Genomic DNA, 19,230 nt, shown 5'->3' with positions numbered 1-19,230 from the left:
TGAGCAGGTCTCCAGAGTAAGGCCTTATAATGGTTGACTCATAAGGTCACCTGAGCAGGAATTCACCTTGAACTTGGGTTGTTGGCAGATTTCTATACTGAAAGTGGTAGGTATAACAGGTCTCTGGTCTCTTTTATCTGCAAAGCCAACAAGTGTCATTTCCAGGTCTCCTCTTTTAAATCTGACATTTGTCACGCCTGACTAGCTAGAAGAAATCTTTTTTTCCAGAGACAGGGTTTCTCTGTACAGCCCTGGCTGTCCTGCAACTCACTCTGTAGACAAGGTTGGCCTTGAGCTCAGCAATTTGCCTGCCTCTGCCTCCCAAGTGCTGGGATTAAAGGCATGCGCCATCACTGCCCGGCAAAATCTTTTTTAAGAAATAAGATTCATTTTATGTATATGAGTATATTGTCGTTGTCTTCAAACACACCAGAAGAGGCCATCAGTTCCCATTACACGTGGTTGCTGGGAATTGAACTCAGGACCCCTGGAAGAGTACCCAGTGCACTTAACCACTGAGCCATCTCTCCAGTCCAGAAGTCCTCTGGTTTTAAGGGGTCATGTGACTAGACTTGACCCACCTAGCCACTCCATGGTCATGCCCCTTTTAGGATCCACACCCCTAGTTATAGGCAAAGAGCCTCTTGCCATGAAACACTGCATATGCACAGGTTCTAGGATGAAGGCACCAATGACTCAGGATGTTGCCTGATGTTGTAGGATCAAGGAAGTAGACACACAGCAAAAAGAAACTGACTCCCCCACCACCACTGCCTTCACCATATACTTCCTGCCTGTTTACACAGGAAGAATTAACTCTTGCAGGGACTAACTCCAAGGACAGGCAAATAGAAGGCACGTGTAGAACCTGACGGAGTCTGAACACCCATCGATTGACTCTGAGATAGTCATGAGACTTACCAAAGGATGGCCTCTGCATCCGCTCCTGCCTCCAGGTTCCTGCCCTCAATACCTTTAAACCTTTCCTCCCCAAGTTGCCTTTGGCCATGGTGTTTCAACACTGCAATAGACACCCTACTAAGACTCTGACCCACTCATTCAGCCCACATTTCTGAGTCAGTGGTTCCGCTAGGTAGCTAATTAGAATTTAACAGACTTGGAGGACATTAGGACCTGGAAATAGTGTTCCCCCAATCCCCAGTTGTCACCAGCCTGTGAAAACAAGGGCTGAAATTACTGATCAGAATGGGAACGGAGTCGTTTCTCTGGTCCTAGAGGGCATGTGATGTCCTGAAGTGCCCACAGAGCCATTCACCTACGCCTGGCTCCTGATTCCTAAATGTGAGACATCTGGCAGGAGGCCTTCTGATGAAGAGAGATGCACCTCTGCCCCTCTAGTAAAAGACTATTCACATAGGCTGGTCAATCGCCTGGGCAGGATACAACCTATCAGGAAAAGCGGTTTTCTCTATGAGCTTTAGGAATTGAAAGTCTGCCCAAAAGGCAGGTCGACTGGGCCATTGCCTGCTCTCACCCCTTAGAGTACATTCTGATTTGTGCTGGAATAAACTCTGATACTACAGTCTGCCGCCTCTGAAGTCTTTCAACAGATGACAAGGATCAAGAAGACACAAGGGGTCCAGATCACAATGCCAGCAATATCTTTTGGTGTATCCATCTGGTTGTGGTTGGGTTTTCATTTTCATTATGGTAAATATTGATTTCCCTTCTTGGGCTTCCTGCTCCTTTGTGCTTAAAACTTCCATGTATGTCTGTCGGCACAATGTTTTGGGCTCTTCCTTCCCTATTTTCGTTTTGTTTTGTTTAGATTTTATCTGAGTTCACTGTCGCTCTCTTTAGACACACCTGAAGAGAGCATCGGCTCTCATTACAGATGGTTGTGAGCCACGATGTGGTTGCTGGGAATTGAACTCAGGACCTCTGGAAGAACAGTCAGTGCTCTTAACCACTGCTACTGAGCCATCTCTCTTCTGTAGTTTCCTTCCCTATTTTCATGACCGTATATTTCGAATCACTTTTTTTTAAAGATCTCTGTACATAACCCTGGCTGTCCTGGAACTCACTATGCAGACCAGGCTGCCTCGAATATACAGGCACACAGAGATCCACATGTCTCAGCTGCCTAAGTACTGAGATTAAGGGTATGTGCCACCACACTTGGCTTCAAGTCACTTTTAAAGAATAATTTTCTGTGCATTGGTGTTTTGCCTAAATGTGTGTGTGAGGGTGTCAGATCTTGGAGCTACAGCTATGAGCTGCCATTTGGGTGTTGGGAATTGAACACAGGTCCTCTGCAAGAGTATTCAGTGTCCTTAACCACTGAACCATCTTCCCAGACCCCAAGTCACTTTTAAAAACTTGTGAGATCCACCCATGCCTCCCGAGTGCACGATGTGGCAGGCATAAGAGTGCACGTATCACAAAGCACATATGGAGGTCACAGCATAGCTTTGTGGAGTCAGCCCTGTCTGTTCAGGGATTGAGCTCAGGTCTCTAGGCAGATGCAGCAAAGTTCCTCACCATCCGCCAGCCTTGGGTCTCTCTCTCTTACCTAGTTTGTGCTTCTGTAACTGTCTGGATCTATACTAACTTATGTTAGTACATAAGAACTTTTAAACATTTGGTGGCACATAGCCTTACATACTACGGAGTGTGCTTGTGTTTAAGTGCTGAAATTCTAAGCAATGCTTTTCTCTATAAACACACACACACACTAGATCACTCTCTCCCCATTGTGTGTAGTCCCGAGATGGAACTCAGGTTGTCAGGCTTGATGAGAAGTGACTTTACCTACTGATTCACCTGTCTTCCTCTAAATGTGAAACCCTTCTCTGGGACAGATTCCTTAATCTGCTCCTGACTTCAAATGTTGTCACTGGAATCTAGCAATTGCACCAGTTGAAAGTTCTTGGGGGCTAAAGAGCTGGCTTAGTGCTTTAGGTTCAATTTACAGTTCTCACATGGTTCGTGGCCATCAGTAACTCCAGTTACTGTGTATCTGATGCCCTCTTCAGGCCTCAGAGCAGTTAAGCATACATGTGGTGCATATACATTCGTGCAAGAAAAACGTTAATACACATAAATTTGGAAGCAGGGGAGAAAATCATGGGTTTAGGGACTCAAGGACATTGGAGGGCTGGAGAGCTGGCTCAGCAGTTAAGAGTACTGACAGTGCTTCCAGAGGTCCTGAGTTTGATTCCCAGCAACTATATGGTGGCTTGCAACCCTCTGTAATGGGATCTGATGCCTTCTTCTGGTGTGTCTGAAGACAGCTACAGTGTACTCATATATATATAATAAATAATTCTTAAAAATAAAAAGACAGAGAAGCAGAATTTCCTTTTGGGTAAGAGAGTTAATACTATAGACAACAGCATGGGAGATCTGAGGAGAGTTCAGATCTCCCTGGGGAGGGGGTTCCCTTCTTAAAGATTTCAGAGGTGGTGGTAGGTTTCATGCCATACAGTTTGGTAGTCTACAATCTGGCCTGTAGTCCTGCTGTCCTGATTCTGAGGGAGAAGGAAGGCATATGTAGCCCTTAAGGATGTGGGGGAAGGAAAGGAAAGGCACATTTAGCTGTGGTGCCTCCATTATGTGGGAGACGGAGAGCTGTCGCTGGTAGCCCACCCTTTGATGTCTTGGAGGTCCTGGTACCCTGGGCCTGTAAACTTCCTCAGGGAAATGAGAATTATGGTACCTGCTCTTCCTCTGGACTCCAGGTACCTGGGGAGTTTGGGGAGTTAGTGTAGGCAGCCGGAAGCCTAAAAGATGGCGCCGTCACCATAAACAATGTCACTGTGCAGGCGCTAGCCCGAAACTGACGCCAACCCCTCCTGAGCGGGTGCATACAAGTCAAAGTGCCGGCAGACTGACCAATCCCAGGAGGACACATAGCTCTCCCCAGTGCTGGGGTGTATATAAGCAGTCCTCGCTGGGTTTCCGAGGTTCCCGTAGCATCGAGGTGTTCCTGAAATAAAAAGGCTGTTAAGAATCCGACCGTGTTGCTTTTTTTCTTGCTGGACGAGGTGAGCGCAACAAATTGGTGGCCGGCACAGGGACCCAAGGATCTTGTGGATTCAGAACTCTTCAGCTGAGGAACGGCGGTACCGGTAAGTCTCCCAAATTGATCCCCGGTAAAAAGGAGGGATATGTTTTTCTTGCCCGTAGACCCAGTGTGGGTAGCTCTGAGCGTTTTTGTTTCGTTTTTTTGTAATTTCTGACCTCTGCTTTTGTTTGATAGAAGCAGTTAAGGCAGGTCAGAAAATTCTCACGGAACAACAAGAAAGTATGTCAGAGGAAGATAGGAAACACATAAGCAAAAGAAAGAAAAGGGGCGAAAAAGAGAGAGAAAAGGAAAAGGGAGAAAAGGCAAATTCAAAAGGAAAAGGAAATAGCGAGAAAGAAAAAGGAAAAGAAAAGGGAGGAAAAATGTAATTAGTGATAAAGAAAAGGAAATAGTGAAGATATATCCCTCTCTAAAGGATTTAAATTTATCAAGCTCTGCTTCCAGTGACTCGGAGTAAAGATGAGGAAGCTGACCTAGAAGAAGAGGCAGCTCGGTATGAGAGGGATAGGTATGATCCGGATTGGCCATATAGAGCCAACCCGATGAAAAAGGGAGTATCGGTCAACAAAAAGACAAAAAAAAGAAAAAAAGAAAAAGAAAAAAAATGATTGTTTGTAGCACCTTACAAAGTTCAGATGGGAAATTTAGAAGAGTTCTTGGGTGCTCGAATTACTCCACATTTTATTACACCTCAAAAGATAGAATTACGTAAAGATCATTTGAAAACATTGAATGATTTCCAGAAGTTGTTGGGAGATATAAATTGGATTCGTCCATATATGAGGCTATCAAATTTTGAATTAATCCCTCTTTTTGATATATTGAAGGTCGATCCACAGCTTTCGTCACCTTGTGCTCTCACCCCTGAGGCCCGAGTAGAATTAGAAAAGGTAGAAAGGTGTTTAGAAAAGGCCAAGCTGTATAGATGGAAAAGAGGAGAGGACATCCTCCTGTGTGTTTTGAAGACTTTCTGTCAACCAACAGGAGTGTTGTGGCAGTCAGGTCCTCTATTGTGGATTTATCCTCATGTGTCTCCCAAGAAAACCCTTGAATATTATCCCATTGCTGTAGCTCAATTAGCGATTTTGGGCATTAAATCATGTATTCAACGTTTTGGAGCACCCCCTCAGAAAATCATTACACCTTATGCTAATCAAATACAGATTCTAAGTTCTTTGATAGATTGGGCCCTATTGCGCTGTAGTTTTGATGGGGAATTAGCTAATCATTATCCCAAAGATCCTTTGCTACAATTTTTTAGTGAACATCCAGTGATTTTCCCCAAAGTCACAGCATCTAAACCCATATCGGGTGCATTGGATATTTATACAGATGGTTCTAAAACAGGTGTTGGTGCCTATGTAGTTAATTCTCAAAAACCCGTTCTTTTTCAATACAATCCTGGCACCCCACAACTTACTGAATGTAAAATTGTGTTGGAAGTATTCAAAGCTTTTAAGAAATCTTTTAATCTAGTCTCTGATTCGGCTTATGTAGTAAATGCAGTACGTGCATTAGAAATTGCAGGACCCATTAGACCTACCAGCCCTGTGTACACCATCTTATTAGAGTTACAAAAATTGATTTGGAGAACACATAAATTCTTTATTCAACATATTTGAGCTCACTCTACCTTGCCAGGCCCTATGGCTGAAAGAAATGCCTTAGTGGATGCTAGCACTCGCATGGAATTTATTTTTCACGCCACCCCACTGGGGCTTGCAAAAGATTTTCGATTATATCATGTTCCTGCTGCCACACTTCAGCAGAAATTTGATATCTCTCGAGCCTCAGCACGAGATGTGGTGTTACAATGCCCACAGTGTGTACAATTTCACCACCCTCCTCATGTTGGTATTTACCCTCGTAGATTGCTTCCTCTAAAACTGTGGCAAATGGATGTTACTCATGTCTCAGCATTTGGAAGATTAAAATATGTTCATGTTTCAATTGACACCTGTTCAGGTGTCATTTTTGCCTCCCCCATGTCTGGTGAGAAATCCTGCAACGTGGTTGGCCATTGTCTAGAAGCCTGGGCAGCTTGGGGAAGTTTAAAAACTGATAATGGCCCCGCATATTCATCAAAATCATTCCAAACCTTTTGCAAAATAATGCAGGTTAGTCACTCTACTGGCCTTCCCTACAATCCACAGGGCCAAGGCATTGTGGAAAGAGCACATCGAACCTTAAAAGAACTCTTACAAAAACAAAAAGGGGGAATCGCCAATGGCCGGCCACCCAAAGAACAATTATCTTTAGCCCTCTTTAATTTTTTTAATTCTGGACGAACATGGTTGTTCGGCTGCAGATAGGCATGCCATGACCTCGCCTATCCTTAAACAGGATGTCAAATGGAAAGATGTCCTAACTGGAAAATGGTATGGTCCAGATCCTGTTATTTCGAGATCCAGGGGAGCTGCTTGTGTTTTTCCACAAGGTCAAGAACGCCCAATTTGGGTACCAGAGAGGCTGACGCGAAAATTGCTCCCCCGACAGAGATATAGATTGTAATAATTCTGGAAGGAAGTGTTTTTTAGCAGAATGTTGGCAGGGTATACTGCTGTGGTTATGAAACTTCCCACCTTTGTGCCTATAGTAGATTTTGAAATGTTTGCCACCTATGCCCATTAGGTGCCCCTTGTATAAAGTTGTACAAGCTAATTTCTCTCAGTCTCTTGAACAGAGTCGCCTCTTATCTGAGTAGGACCTGACTGCCTCTTATCTGAGTTGGTCGGCTAAAAGCGGAGCAGTTGTCCAGAAAGCTGCTCCTCCAGATTGCAAAACTCAACAGCACTCGACTGGACCTTGTCACCTTGGGGAACTTCACCTCCTGGATCACCAATGCCTTCTCATTTTTTAAGGAATGGGCGGGAATGTTGGCCTGGGGGGCAGTGGTCCTCCTGGGTTGTGTCTTTTGTATCTGGCTATTGTGTCGATTCAAACGAGAGCACACTCAGGATAAGGCAGTGGTGTACCAAGCATTGATGGTGCATCTCCCAATGTTTGGCTGGCCTCTTTAAAAAATTAAGAGTTCGCCCTAGGTTGTCTGGCAGTTGTAGTCACACAGATCCATGGTATCCAGTGACAGGCAACTTTCCTTATGCACAGACCAACCTAAGACATGGGGCCTGGAGGCTATAGGGTAACCCTAGGACGGGTAAGGCTGTGACATGAAAGGATCGACCTAAGACAGGAGCCGTGGCCGATGGACAGACTTGCCCAGACCTAGTCCAGCATCATATTATTAAACAAAAAAGGGGGAGATGTAGGCAGCTGGGCGCCTAAAAGATGGCGCCGGCCTCCGGCATACCGTCACTGTAAACAATGTTACTGCGCAGGCGCTAGCCTGAATCTGGCGCCAACCCCTCCCAAGCGGGTGCATACAAATCAAAGTGCCGGCAGATTGACCAATCCCAGGAGGACACACAGATCTCCCCAGTGCTGGGGTGTATATAAGCAGTCCTCGCTGGGTTTCCGAGGTTCCCGTAGCATCGAGGTGTTCCTGAAATAAAAAAGGCTGTTGAGAAGAATCCGACTGTGTTGCTTTTTTTCTTGCTGGACGAGGTGAGCGCAACAAGTTAGGGGGTTACAGGATCCCGGACAGGCACTTGTCAATTCTGATATGGGAAGCCAATGGAAGAAAGGCTGCTGGAACCTGTTATTTTATCCCTTAGTGCAAAAAAATTTGTTGAGTATAGCAAACTGCTTTCTGTAACCAGAATCTAAAGGACCAATGGGGATCAAGAGCCTAAAGCTACCAGGGAGCGTCTGGAAGGCACGGCATGCCCAGGGAGCTTCTAACATCCTTACCAACCTGGAGGATAACTGTAAACAAGTCAAAATTACCCAAATATGCCCCCCAAGAATACTGGGGAGCTGTGTCCCAAGATCAAGGGCCCCTGAACCAGAGCCCAGATAGTAACCCTGGAATGAGACCTTTGGCTGTAGCTGGCCTCAGACTTGTCCATTTTTACCATCAATGCTCCCGGAACTGGGAGGGTTAGAGCCTGGGTCCTGGCCGTTCAGACATCCTCTAGTCCAACTAAACAGACAACAGTGGAAAGCGGAGGAGGGAGATTTATTTCAACGTGGCCACCCTGGGAAGGAAGAGGAACATAAAGGAAGTCCAGTGACTGTCACCCCAAGCTCATCTTCAGGGTCCTGCCAGAGGAAGTTTACATTTAAATAGAGGGCAAGAGGTAGGTAGAACTAAGAGATTCTGCTCAAGATGTGATCCCCCAGCAGCACTGTCAAGCTTCAGTCTCTTCTGCAAGACTGACAAGCGTCCAGAGCTGCATAAAATCTCTGCCTTCCAGCCTTTCTCTTTCACCAGCAGGAGACTCCAGAGAAAATTCCATTTCCTTGGGAACCATTGTTTCAATAGTCTGTTAGCCAAAGGGAGGGGGCACAAGTGTCTCTTTAGAATATCTTCATTTCTGTCAGAAACCTAATAGAAACCTTGACATCACAGACAGAACTGGTAGTCCCCACACTACAATCTCTTGATCCACTGTAAAGTTTTTAACAAAAATTAAAAAGGGCTAGGGAAAACAAAGGAAGTCCCAAAATTCCCGTGACATTTCCTGGGCACCGGTCGGATGTCTCACTTGTTAATGAGAAAGCTATACAAAGTCTACCAAGGGCTCTAGATAAGGGTGACTCTGCTGGATCTAATTTGAGCAGGGCTTCCCTGAGGACTGGCAATTGGCCAGAGGAGCAGAACTAGTTAGTACCGCTGGCTCACAGCCTGCTGCCCACTCCTCCCCTGGGAATCTCTCCAAGCATCCTCACCTGTGTGGAGTAACAGGAATGTAGGGAAGTAACTAGATGGCGACTCCGTTCTGCCTCCTTCCCCATTTCACACTCACAAGCCTAGGCCTGGTGGACACGTGTCCCAGGAGGCTCAGGACACACAAAAAGTCGCAGTTGAAAGTGTGTGGGACGAAGGTGATACTGGGCCAGGCAGGGGATCGAGGGCTGACTGTTGGTACAACAGGAGAGCAAAAGCAAGCAAGTGATGGGGCTTGGCTAATTTCTTGAGCTTAGAGAAAAGTTCCCAAGGCAAGGAAGGATTGTTTTTTCTCCAAGTACAAGCCATCACGCTTTTGGCTCATTGTTTGAGGTTAAGTTGTATTCACTAAAGTAGGTCGATCCTAGCCCACTAGCATGAGAAATAAGGCCAACCTACAGGTTCCACCAATAACTTAAGTTCCCTCTTCTTGGAACAGAAATCTCTCAGACCTGAACTTCTTACTATACGGTTAATCTGTAGCATCTACCTGGAATGCCTCGACAAACCTAATCACTAGAGTCAAGTCCTCACTATCTAGCATCCTCCGTTTCCATCTTAGGAAACAAAGAGCCCATGTAATACTTCCTACAGCACCAGAAGCACAGCAAGACCTCTGCAGAAGCAGCGCGCTGAAGGGCAGTCACCGCCCCTTTGGGACGTAGTCTGACGTCAGCGGAGGCGGAGCGGCAGCCGGCTTGGGGCGGTACTGAGCTGGGTCACGTAGCTCAGGTCCCTGGCTTGGGTCACACCGCGCTTTGTACCGTCCTCCGGTCCACGCTCGCAGTCTCTCCGCCACCATGCCTATGTTCATCGTGAACACCAATGTTCCCCGCGCCTCCGTGCCAGAGGGGTTTCTGTCGGAGCTCACCCAGCAGCTGGCGCAGGCCACCGGCAAGCCCGCACAGGTTTGCAGGGAGGACACAGGAAGAGAGTAGGGTGGGGTGGGCCGGCCCGACGTGTGAGGAGGGATGGGGCTGGAAGCCAAGGTGTGCCGGCGGGTGGCGGCTGGAGCTCTCCGGAAGACCTGTGGCCCTGTAGGCAGTCTTTCAGGCGGTCTAACAGTGTGTCTGTATCCCTCCCGCCTCGCCGCCCCTCCCCCCACCCAGTACATCGCAGTGCACGTGGTCCCGGACCAGCTCATGACTTTTAGCGGCACGAACGATCCCTGCGCCCTCTGCAGCCTGCACAGCATCGGCAAGATCGGTGGTGCCCAGAACCGCAACTACAGTAAGCTGCTGTGTGGCCTGCTGTCCGATCGCCTGCACATCAGCCCGGACCGGTGCGTGGGGGACGAGGGGAGGAGGGGGAGGAGGGGCACTGGGAGGTCAGCAGGCAAAGAGGGGGGGGCGTTCAGAGGACACTGGCACGCAGCGCGCTCTCCTAGACCACGTGCTTAGCTGAGCCAGGCTTTCATTTTCTCAGGGTCTACATCAACTATTACGACATGAACGCTGCCAACGTGGGCTGGAACGGTTCCACCTTCGCTTGAGTCCTGGCCCCACTTACCTGCACCGCTGTTCTTTGAGCCTCGCTCCACGTAGTGTTCTGTGTTTATCCACCGGTAGCGATGCCCACCTTCCAGCCGGGAGAAATAAATGGTTTATAAGAGACCACGGTTGCCTCAGCTTCTGCTTCCTTGGCTTGCGGAGGAATTGGGTGCAGGGTGGGGACCTTGAATGGAAGCCCAGGCTCTGAACGTGGGATTGGGGTGTGATGGCAGGGTCGAAGCTGGCCAGTTTGGTCCTCTCTAAACTAGTCCAGTGGTTCAGATGTCCTTTCTTGTGGCCTCTCCTATGCAGCCTTATGTATAAAAGAGGCCGACTTATTCACCTGGTCAGGAGTGTTAATTAGGTCCTTACCACAGTGGCAAATGGAGCCGGTAATATGTGTCATGGAAGGGGAGGTGCTTGGATACAGGGGAGAAATTAATAGTGTGCTCCAGCTGGGCCTGCACCTTCCTCGGCCCCATTTTCCTTCCCAAGAATCACTGTGCTCTAAGCCATGTGGTGGCCACTTCCTTGATCTGGACAATTAACTTGGTGGGAGAGGTAGCCAGGATACAGAGTTCTCCCTAGACCACTCTGCCCACTTCCCCAACGCCCTCCCCCCCCCCCCCCCCACAATCACAGCAGGTCCCTGAGAATTCATGAAGGCGGAGGGACTACCTGCCGTCGATTATTGTTTATGTAAAAGGTGCTGGCCAAGGCCCAGCTCAATTTAGGAATTTGGTAGGAATAACCCCAAGCCCAGGGACCCGGGTAGATGGGGACTGGATAGGAACCCTGCTTTGACCATGAGACCTACTTCTGCTACCTAAGGAATTTCTCACTGTTCTGGTGTGAGGGCTGGCCTTCCAGCTGGGGAGGGCCAACCCACTAGCTGGAAAATCCCCACACTCCAGCTGGGGTTATAGTCTGTGTCAGGGCTGGCTTGAGTCTTTGCTAAAGAAAGCCTTGGCCAGGCTGTGGTGGCTGGCCCATGCCCTTAATCCCAACACTCAGGAGGCAGAAGCAGGTGGATCTCTCTTGAGTTCCAGGTCAGCCTGGTCTACAGAGAGAAACCTTGTCTAGGAAAAACACAAAAATGTAGCCTGTTGCCTATCACACTGCCCTTCCATAGATAAAGGTCTATGACAACAGCTTCCACAGAGAGGGACTCTGGCTGCATGTACCCTGTTCCTCAGCTATAGGGAAAGCGGCATCTTACCTCAGAGGACTCCTGTGGTCACAGATCTGTTAAGATCATTGCTCTTTAACCTCTTGTCAAGGTAAGAACATTGTAGATGAAATACAAAAAAAAAAAGTTTTATGACTTCCAAGAAATTTGTTTTTGGAAGCTGAGTGGGGCCCTGACTGAGACCAGGAGCCCCTCGGCGGATTCCTGAGTGAGTGAGGAGCTTGCCTGTGTGATCCTGACACTGTGACAGAGGCCTCCCTGTGTGTGCAGGGAGGCCTGACTACCTAGTGTGGATCCAGAGTCCTTCCTGGGCAGGATGGCCAGCATCTCTGTCCCTTGTACTTCATCATTCATGCAGTACCCATCAGCCCAGGCTTGAAACCAAGGTAAGTCATGGGCATCTTCCCAACCACCCAGGCCCAGAGGCACCTACCCTACCCAGTAGAGCCACACCCTTTCCAACTGGCAGCCTTTGCAGCCTTGGCAGTACCAGCCTAGGCTCTGCGCCCCCGGGGCAGCTTGCTAATCTCTGTGCTGCTTGGGTTGGTTTTGGAGCCCTGACCTTGAGAGAAGGGAAGTTCCCTACAGGACACATCGATACCACTCTGCGCCCCCCTCTCCCCCCAGCCCCAGCACTAGATCAGGACAGTAGTGACAGGAGTGAGGGCATTAGCTCACTAGATTAAATGCTGGGAATAGAAGTCCCTTCTTAGAGCAGAGCCTCTACTACTCCCTGTCAGATGTCCTTGGAGGTTCCCAAAACAAGACTCTCCTAGATTCCACAAGGGGCCCTTCCTTCCATCTCATTTTGCATTCATGAAGGCACCTCATGACTGCCTGCATATTGGGTGGCATGCCTTCACTGCAGCCAAAGCAGTCTGGGGCTGCTCTCTTGAATCTGGGTACCTCTTATGAGGCACCTTCCCTCCTCAGCCTGGTCCTTTGCCGCATCTCCTTAGCTCCACCCTACCGTTAACTACAGGGCTGCACTTGAGGTTGAACCTTACCCAAATCCCTGAGTTGCAACTCAGAACCTCTTACTTCTGCTGGACTCTTGCCTTACCTGACCCCACTGACTCCCACATGTGCTCAGGCAAGACTCCCCTCTTCTGCCCTACACAGAGACAGGGAGGGCTCAGGCCTCCATTGACTCTAGTCCAACTCCCTCATTTCACAGATGAGGACACTGAGCCTGAGGTACCTGGCAGTGTCACTGCTGTCTCCCAGGACAGAGTCATGGACTTGCTCTATGTGCTCAATGAGGACTTTGAGTCTAAAGGTCTCTGAGGCAAGCTTCTGGCCCGAGGGCCACATCTGAGTCTAAAATTGAGGTCTCTTTGGCAGAGGAGACAAGCTAAACACCTGTGTGAGTGTGGAGGGCTTGGAGGGGATCACATGAATCAGAAGAGCCACCACCCCCTCTCAAAAAAAACAAAGCCTCAATGTTTACGGCTCTGTAACCAGTAGGAGCATCTACAAAGTGGTCACACCTTGGTGCGCAAGGAAAAGTGGAACAGGGGCCGATGACTTCAGCCCTCCACCGTATTTCTTAGTCAGCCTTACATGTTGCAGGAGGAAGCTACTGCGCCTCCTCTCCCTGACCCCAGCCACTCCTGGCCAGCCCTACTCTCTCCAAAGCATGATCCTTCACTACCCACTGAATGAGGCCGGTTCCTTCTCAAAACCAAGGCCCATGGCCCAGTCAGCTTTCCAAGTGTCAGCTAAGTGGCCTATCTAATGAAACCTGAAACTTTGAGGTTGATTAGGTGAATCTGGGCACAGAAATGCCACCTGTTCTCCCACCGTGGTCCCCTAGGGCCAAAGTATCCTATGAGGTTATCAGCCTATATAATGATAACGGCCCCACCAGTGCCCATGGTCACTGTTTGCCACAGTTGGTCAGCTCTGGCAAAACCTTGTACCTTTTCAGGTGCTGTCCCTTCTCCGGTTCCACATGGAATTGCTCAGGTTCACTTCATGTGTGCCTTTCTGGTGCAGCAGACACTCACAGATGCCTCTGTCTTAGCCCAAGCCTCTTAGATGGGTTGTGCCCAAGCGGATTTCCAGGGCTCCTGGTCTTCTGGGCTGCTGCCCTGGTACCACTCAGGGCTTCTCCAGCCGTGCAGGCTCCCTCCAGCCCTGCCCTCCTATCAGGCACAACTGCATCTCAGAGATCCCCACCGTCCCTTCCCCAGAACCCTTGTCTTGGGGCTGCCACCCCTATCCCACCCCCAGTCCTCACCAGCCACAGCCAGTTCCCTCTGGGAGCCAGATATCAGTGAGATTAAGATTATTTCCCTGCTTCTGCACCATTTTGGGCCTCAGTTTCCCCCATCTGTGAAATGAAGGGGTTCACTATATAAATATATGCCATGCCTCCATATTCACCCAATCGTGAAGATGGATCGGCACATTTTCCATCTCGGGTGGCCTGTGCCTGTACTCAGGTCTTGATAAATTGTAAAACCCCTCCATTTGTGCCGCACCAGCCTCGAAGTGCGGAGATGAGGCGTGGGGCGGGACATCTGAAAGAGTATCACGTGATCAGGCTGATGCGGTGAACAGAGGCCTGGAGCACCGCTCTGAGATGATTCCGCCAGGAGCCGGCCAGCGTACCCCATTGGGCCCATGCTGAAGGGATCCACCACTCTCTAAAGCTGGCAGGTGGCCTGATCAGTTTGAGTCACTGTCTTCTGAGCAATAGCTGAAGATGGAGCTGGTGGCTCTCCCAAAGCAGTGTTTCACTTGTTGAGAGGGTTGAGTAATGTCCAGAGGTTTTCCTTTGTTTTGACTTGAACTGGACACGCAGGTTCATAACCCACCATCTTAGTTTCTCTACATTCTAAAAGAAGTCTAGGATCCCTATTGGTGAAGAAAAATGGATTTATTTACAGTTCTAGCCAAATTAGTAAGAGGAAAAAGTTATTTTGGGCATTTCCTTGGCTTCCTTGAATTAGGGTTTCATCTTCCTCCATAGTGAAGATGAGTCAGGCCTAAGACAGCTTTTGGAGGCAGGAGAATCTAGAAGGCAGGTTACTGGGCCACCAGACTTTCCGGAAGGGGGTTCCACTTCTGGCACTAGCTCAGGCTTTCGACATGGGGGCCATCTGGAGAAACCCGTGTTCCTTGGCTCCCTTCCTGTCATCTCTTGTGCCAGAGTTACAGTTCTAGATGACTATGCTGCTTGAGTCTTCCCTACCGTGGGCAGCTAAACGCCATCCTCACATCCGCCCACCCCTTCCCCTTCCATTCTCAAGAAGCAGCACCATACTAGGCCCCCAGACCTGTGGGACTCTCTGGGTGAGAGGGTCCAGGACCAGGATAGGGACATGATGCAAACAGACCCACCAGTGGGCCTCACAGCTCCCTCTAACCCCCACCCCACCGAGGCTAGTGTGTCCAGTGCTCATGTACAAGAGATAGCAGTTGTTCTGGTCCCCAGTGCCCTCCACCGGGCAAGCTTGGAGTCTGTACTCACAATCACTAACTTACTAGGGCATTCCTAAACCCACTAACAGCTAGATTCCAATACGGCTCCAGACTGAAAAGCTACCAAGGAGATTCCATCTTTGTGTTCCTAGAAACCTTTTTTTTGTTGTTTTTTTGTTTTTTGTTTTTTTAATGTATATATTTTTATTTCTTATGTATATATTTACCTCCCTCTTACAATTTTTTTATTATCCTTTTGAGAGATCTATGAGGACTGAATTTTCGTCACCTGCTTCAACTCCTCAAAGGTTACCCCTCAATTCTATGGTCCTTTAGTTATTATTGCCTACACACATATACTGTGTTATAACTCTGAGGGGAAAGGTGTCCTGGCATTTGAGAGCCAAGGATTACCACAGAGTCACCCCACAAAAAAACCTCACACAGATTGGGAGGAAAAAACCCAGGCCCGTGCCTGCCACTGCTCAGAAGGTGCAGAGAACTGAGCAGAAGACAGGGTTTATAAAGCATTTGGGGGCGGGGCGGGGCGGGGGTGGGGCCAAGATGTCCAGGGTGGGGATTGGTGGGATTACAAGTCCTGAGCTTGGGCTTTTTACTCTGTAGGGCTGGGTCTAGGTCGGGCTGTTAAAGTACTTAGACTGTTCTATGAGTGGAACCTGTCAGTTCTCAGAGGAGGGATAGATGTACATATATATATTTATAAACATGTGAATATATTTGTATCTATTTATAAAATACAACCTTCAGTGTGGGCTCATATGTACATGTGTTTAGGCCTGACCGTCACCTGGGATTGGGTAATGTATTGGGGGAGGGGGTCATCCCTGGAGGACTCCCTTCTCACATTAGCAGGTAATATAGGTTTAGGTGGCCCAAATTCGAATGCCAAAAGAGTTCTCTTCTGCCACTTCCCTCCCACCCCAGGGTGACCCTTCTCTCAGATTTCTCCAGAGAAGGCCTAAATTCACGCACATCACACACGTCCGCTCAACTCCAGCTTTCTCTACAAGTAGCACTTTACACTTGTCTAAGACTTGACCAGAGTGACTCCATCTTTTAGCCAGATGCTCAGTTTTTCTGTGCGCCCGACTGCTGCACAATAGGCCAACTTTCCGGTCACAATGTATCTTTGCCTTTTGTCCTCTCAATGCCTCTAGTGAGCCACCTCTGATGAGCTAACACTAGGTGGCGCTCTGAACCCAGATATCATTTTGCTCTGGGTGTAGGACAATCACATTAAAAAAAAAAAAAAAAAAAAAGCAAGCCGGGCGTGATCCCAGCACTCGGCCTTTAATCTCAGCACTCGGGAGGCAGAGGCAGGCGGATTTCTGAGTTCGAGGCCAGCCTGGTCTACAAAGTGAGTTCCAGGACAGCCAGGGCCATACAGAGAAACCCTGTCCTATACAGAGAAAACAAAAACAAAAAAGCTTGGAGTTCCGGTGCCCATGCCAGCCCGTGCCATTATAAGTAATCTTATTTTGCCAAGGTAGATTTGTCAGAATCTTTGATTTGCTAGGGCCCTCATTATTAGGGGGTGAATAATGTTTCTTTTCCGTCTTCCTAGGAAAATCATACTACATACTTTTAAGTAAAAAAAAAAAAAGTCTACTGTGGTGCCTGCAGATCGCTTTTTGTCCCCCACCACCACCCCCACCACCACCCCCCATGCAGGACAGGCCACAGTTAAGATTTTGTAAGACCGGAAAAGCCTTACGTCCGGGATGCCACTCACAGGGACGCAGAGTCGAAGATCGATGCAAAGCGCAAGAGGTTTATTGATCCAGCATGCTGGGGTTGTCCTGAAATCAGGATGGAAGCGACCCCGCGTAGCTAAAGCACACACCTTTTATACATTTTTTAGAGCACTTCTCAGTCCCAGTTTAGGGCTGGCAGTTTATCATTGGTTAACCTTTAACTGCATTACGGGGCCAGACTTAAGGACCGGAGACTATCTCTCTTAGTGAGTAAACTTAAGGAACAGAGGCCAATTCTGGGAAAAGAATATCTTGACATTTTTACAACAACTTAACCTAATGACAAGTTCAGGCCATTTTCAGCCTTTTCTATGCTATGTGTGAAACTCATAAAACTGCTTACTCAAGAGAGGGGTGTCACTCCCTAGGGCTCTACTGGCCTCTCAGAGGGGAGTGGCCCAGCTAGGCAAGGAACAGGAGGCCTTCCCATCCTCATTTTGTCATTTGGGGGAACTTGCTTGTCATTCATAGCAACAGGCTCTGGTCTTTCTCTAGGTTTGAGGAGTATGAGGGGGAGGGGGCGGGGCGGGACCTATTCAGAGGGTGGCCAGACGTTTTTCTCATCATTTTTGAGGGTTCTTTTCCCACTGGGTTGTGTTTTTGCCTTAAGAGTGCTTTCATCTGAACCTTGTTGTTACAGCATGGGCCTTTAACCAAGCACTGCAGACGCAGAGGCAGGCAGGCGGATCTCTCTGAGTTCGAGGCCAGCCTGGACTACGCGAGTTCCAGGACAGAGAAGCGCCGTGGGGGGTGGGGGGGGGGAGAGTTCGTTTATCCATCCAAAGCCCTAGGTCTTGGTTAATTGCAGATATTTTCTGAGACCATCAGTCCACCTTGGGCTCACAATAGGCAGAGCTAGTTTGCCCTCAGCACTATGGTACCACCTTGGTCATGAAACGATGGGGAAATTTTCTGTCCCTCCTTTGGGGGCTGTCCAGCTCTGGCTTCTTTCTTACCTCACCCCACCCTCTTCTCCATTGCTCCCCGCTGCCCACCTCCACCCCACCTGCTGAATGGTCCGGTCCCATTTTCCTGAAGTGTGTCTGCCCACCCACGAGGGGCCCCAGCTGTGTCTCCTGTGAATGAGGCCATTCAGGCAGCTGTGATACATCCCAAGGCTGGCTTAGGGCTGAGACTGCCTTAGGAGTTGCCCCTCTCAGAAAAACAGGCCTGTCTCAGAGGTGTTCTAACCTTCTGCTCTCCCCGCTGTGAGCATCAGTGGCCCTCAAAAGTCCTGGATGGGAAGCTCAGCACATCAAAACAAAACAAAGCAAAACAAAACAAAACAAAACAGCTATGTAAAATCAGAGCTTCCACCCAGAAGGAACCCAGGTGGGAACTCCTTGGAAGCCATCCAGGAATCCTTCCTCTGAAAGCAGAAACTTTCCTGGTTTCTTAACTCAAGAGTTCAGAGGAAAAGTGGTTTGATTCCACCATCAGTCTGTTTTCTTCGTGTCCATAGAGAAGCGAAAAGAGTGCTGGAATTTACATTCTTCACGCATTCCCTTTCCCATCCTGCTTATAAAACAGGCGGGTTCTGCTGCTGAATCTCAAGGGAAACCCATGGTAAAGGAGTGGACAGTAAAGTCGTGGGGGAAGGGCAGGCAGCAAGATGCCCCTCTCCTCCAGGACCCTGAGGCTCAAAGCTGTCTGACAGTTTTCCTTACAGTTGTGCCCCTAAACAGCGGTCTCCAAGCTTCCCACAGGGACATGTGCCCCTAATGGACTGAGAGGCAAACTGTTCCTTCATTCTAATGTTAAAACCTCCATCCAGGAAAGAGCTGGGTCTAATGTCCTTAATGCGGGAGGCACGCTGCCACACAGCGACTCTGCGGGGGGTGGGGAGGGGGGGTGTCATCCCTCATCCTTGAGGGGGGTGGTGCTCTCCTCCTCTGAATATGCTCTGGGCTTTGGAAGTGACTCCCTGTGGGTAGATACCTATTTGCTGCTAATTTGTGTGTGACAACTCCCCTTGGTTTCCCGTTCTGACCCCATATTCCCAACCAAGGGGGTGGGGGTGGGGGCACTGAGTCTATGACTGAAGAAGACTCTTCCATTATAATAGGGTAGAGCTTTGGGAGAGAATATGAAGGAATCTGCTAGCTCACAGTGTGGTGCTGATGGTACTCTTCTAAGCATCCAATTACAGGAGCCCAAAAGAGGAAAGGCTAGAGAAGGTAGCCAGGCAAGAGATAGCAGGAGTCTTTCCCCTCATCTCTTCTTCATGCAGTCTGACAAATAACCAACGTTGGTGTCCTCAAGACTAAACAAGGCACGGAAGGACAAAAAAAGGTATGTGGGTTGGAGAGATGGCTCAGCAGTTAAGAATGGTGGCTGTTGCCAGGCAGTGGTGGCGCACGCCTTTAATCTCAGCACTTGGGAGGCAGAGGCAAGTGGATTTCTGAGTTCGAGGCCAGCCTGGTCTACAGAGTGAGTTTCAGGGCTACACAGAGAAACCCTGTCTCGAAAAACAAACAAACAAAAAAGGAATGCTGGCTGTTCCTCCAGAG

At 48.8% G+C, this 19,230-nt stretch overlaps 1 protein-coding gene and 1 long non-coding RNA gene across 2 annotated transcripts; one reads left to right on the top strand and one right to left on the bottom strand.

Moving 5' to 3' along the window:
• Positions 1-8,107: 8,107 nt before the first annotated feature.
• Positions 8,108-8,896, bottom strand: Gm40697. Its single transcript, XR_871836.3, has 2 exons — positions 8,840-8,896; positions 8,108-8,433 (listed from the first exon to the last, which is right to left on the bottom strand). It is a non-coding gene; the product is annotated as a predicted gene, 40697 (long non-coding RNA).
• Positions 8,897-9,528: 632 nt separating this feature from the next.
• Mif (macrophage migration inhibitory factor (glycosylation-inhibiting factor)) lies at positions 9,529-10,453 on the top strand. The gene is made up of 3 exons (NM_010798.3): positions 9,529-9,745; positions 9,947-10,119; positions 10,263-10,453. The coding sequence occupies exons 1-3, from the start codon at positions 9,638-9,640 to the stop codon at positions 10,327-10,329; spliced, it is 348 nt and encodes a 115-aa protein (NP_034928.1). The 5' UTR covers positions 9,529-9,637; the 3' UTR covers positions 10,330-10,453.
• Positions 10,454-19,230: the final 8,777 nt, after the last annotated feature.

This window comes from Mus musculus, chromosome 10 (genome assembly GCF_000001635.26).
Source record: "Mus musculus strain C57BL/6J chromosome 10, GRCm38.p6 C57BL/6J".
NCBI classification, from domain to species: Eukaryota; Metazoa; Chordata; class Mammalia; order Rodentia; family Muridae; genus Mus; species Mus musculus.
This window is presented reverse-complemented; position numbering and strand designations above follow the sequence as displayed.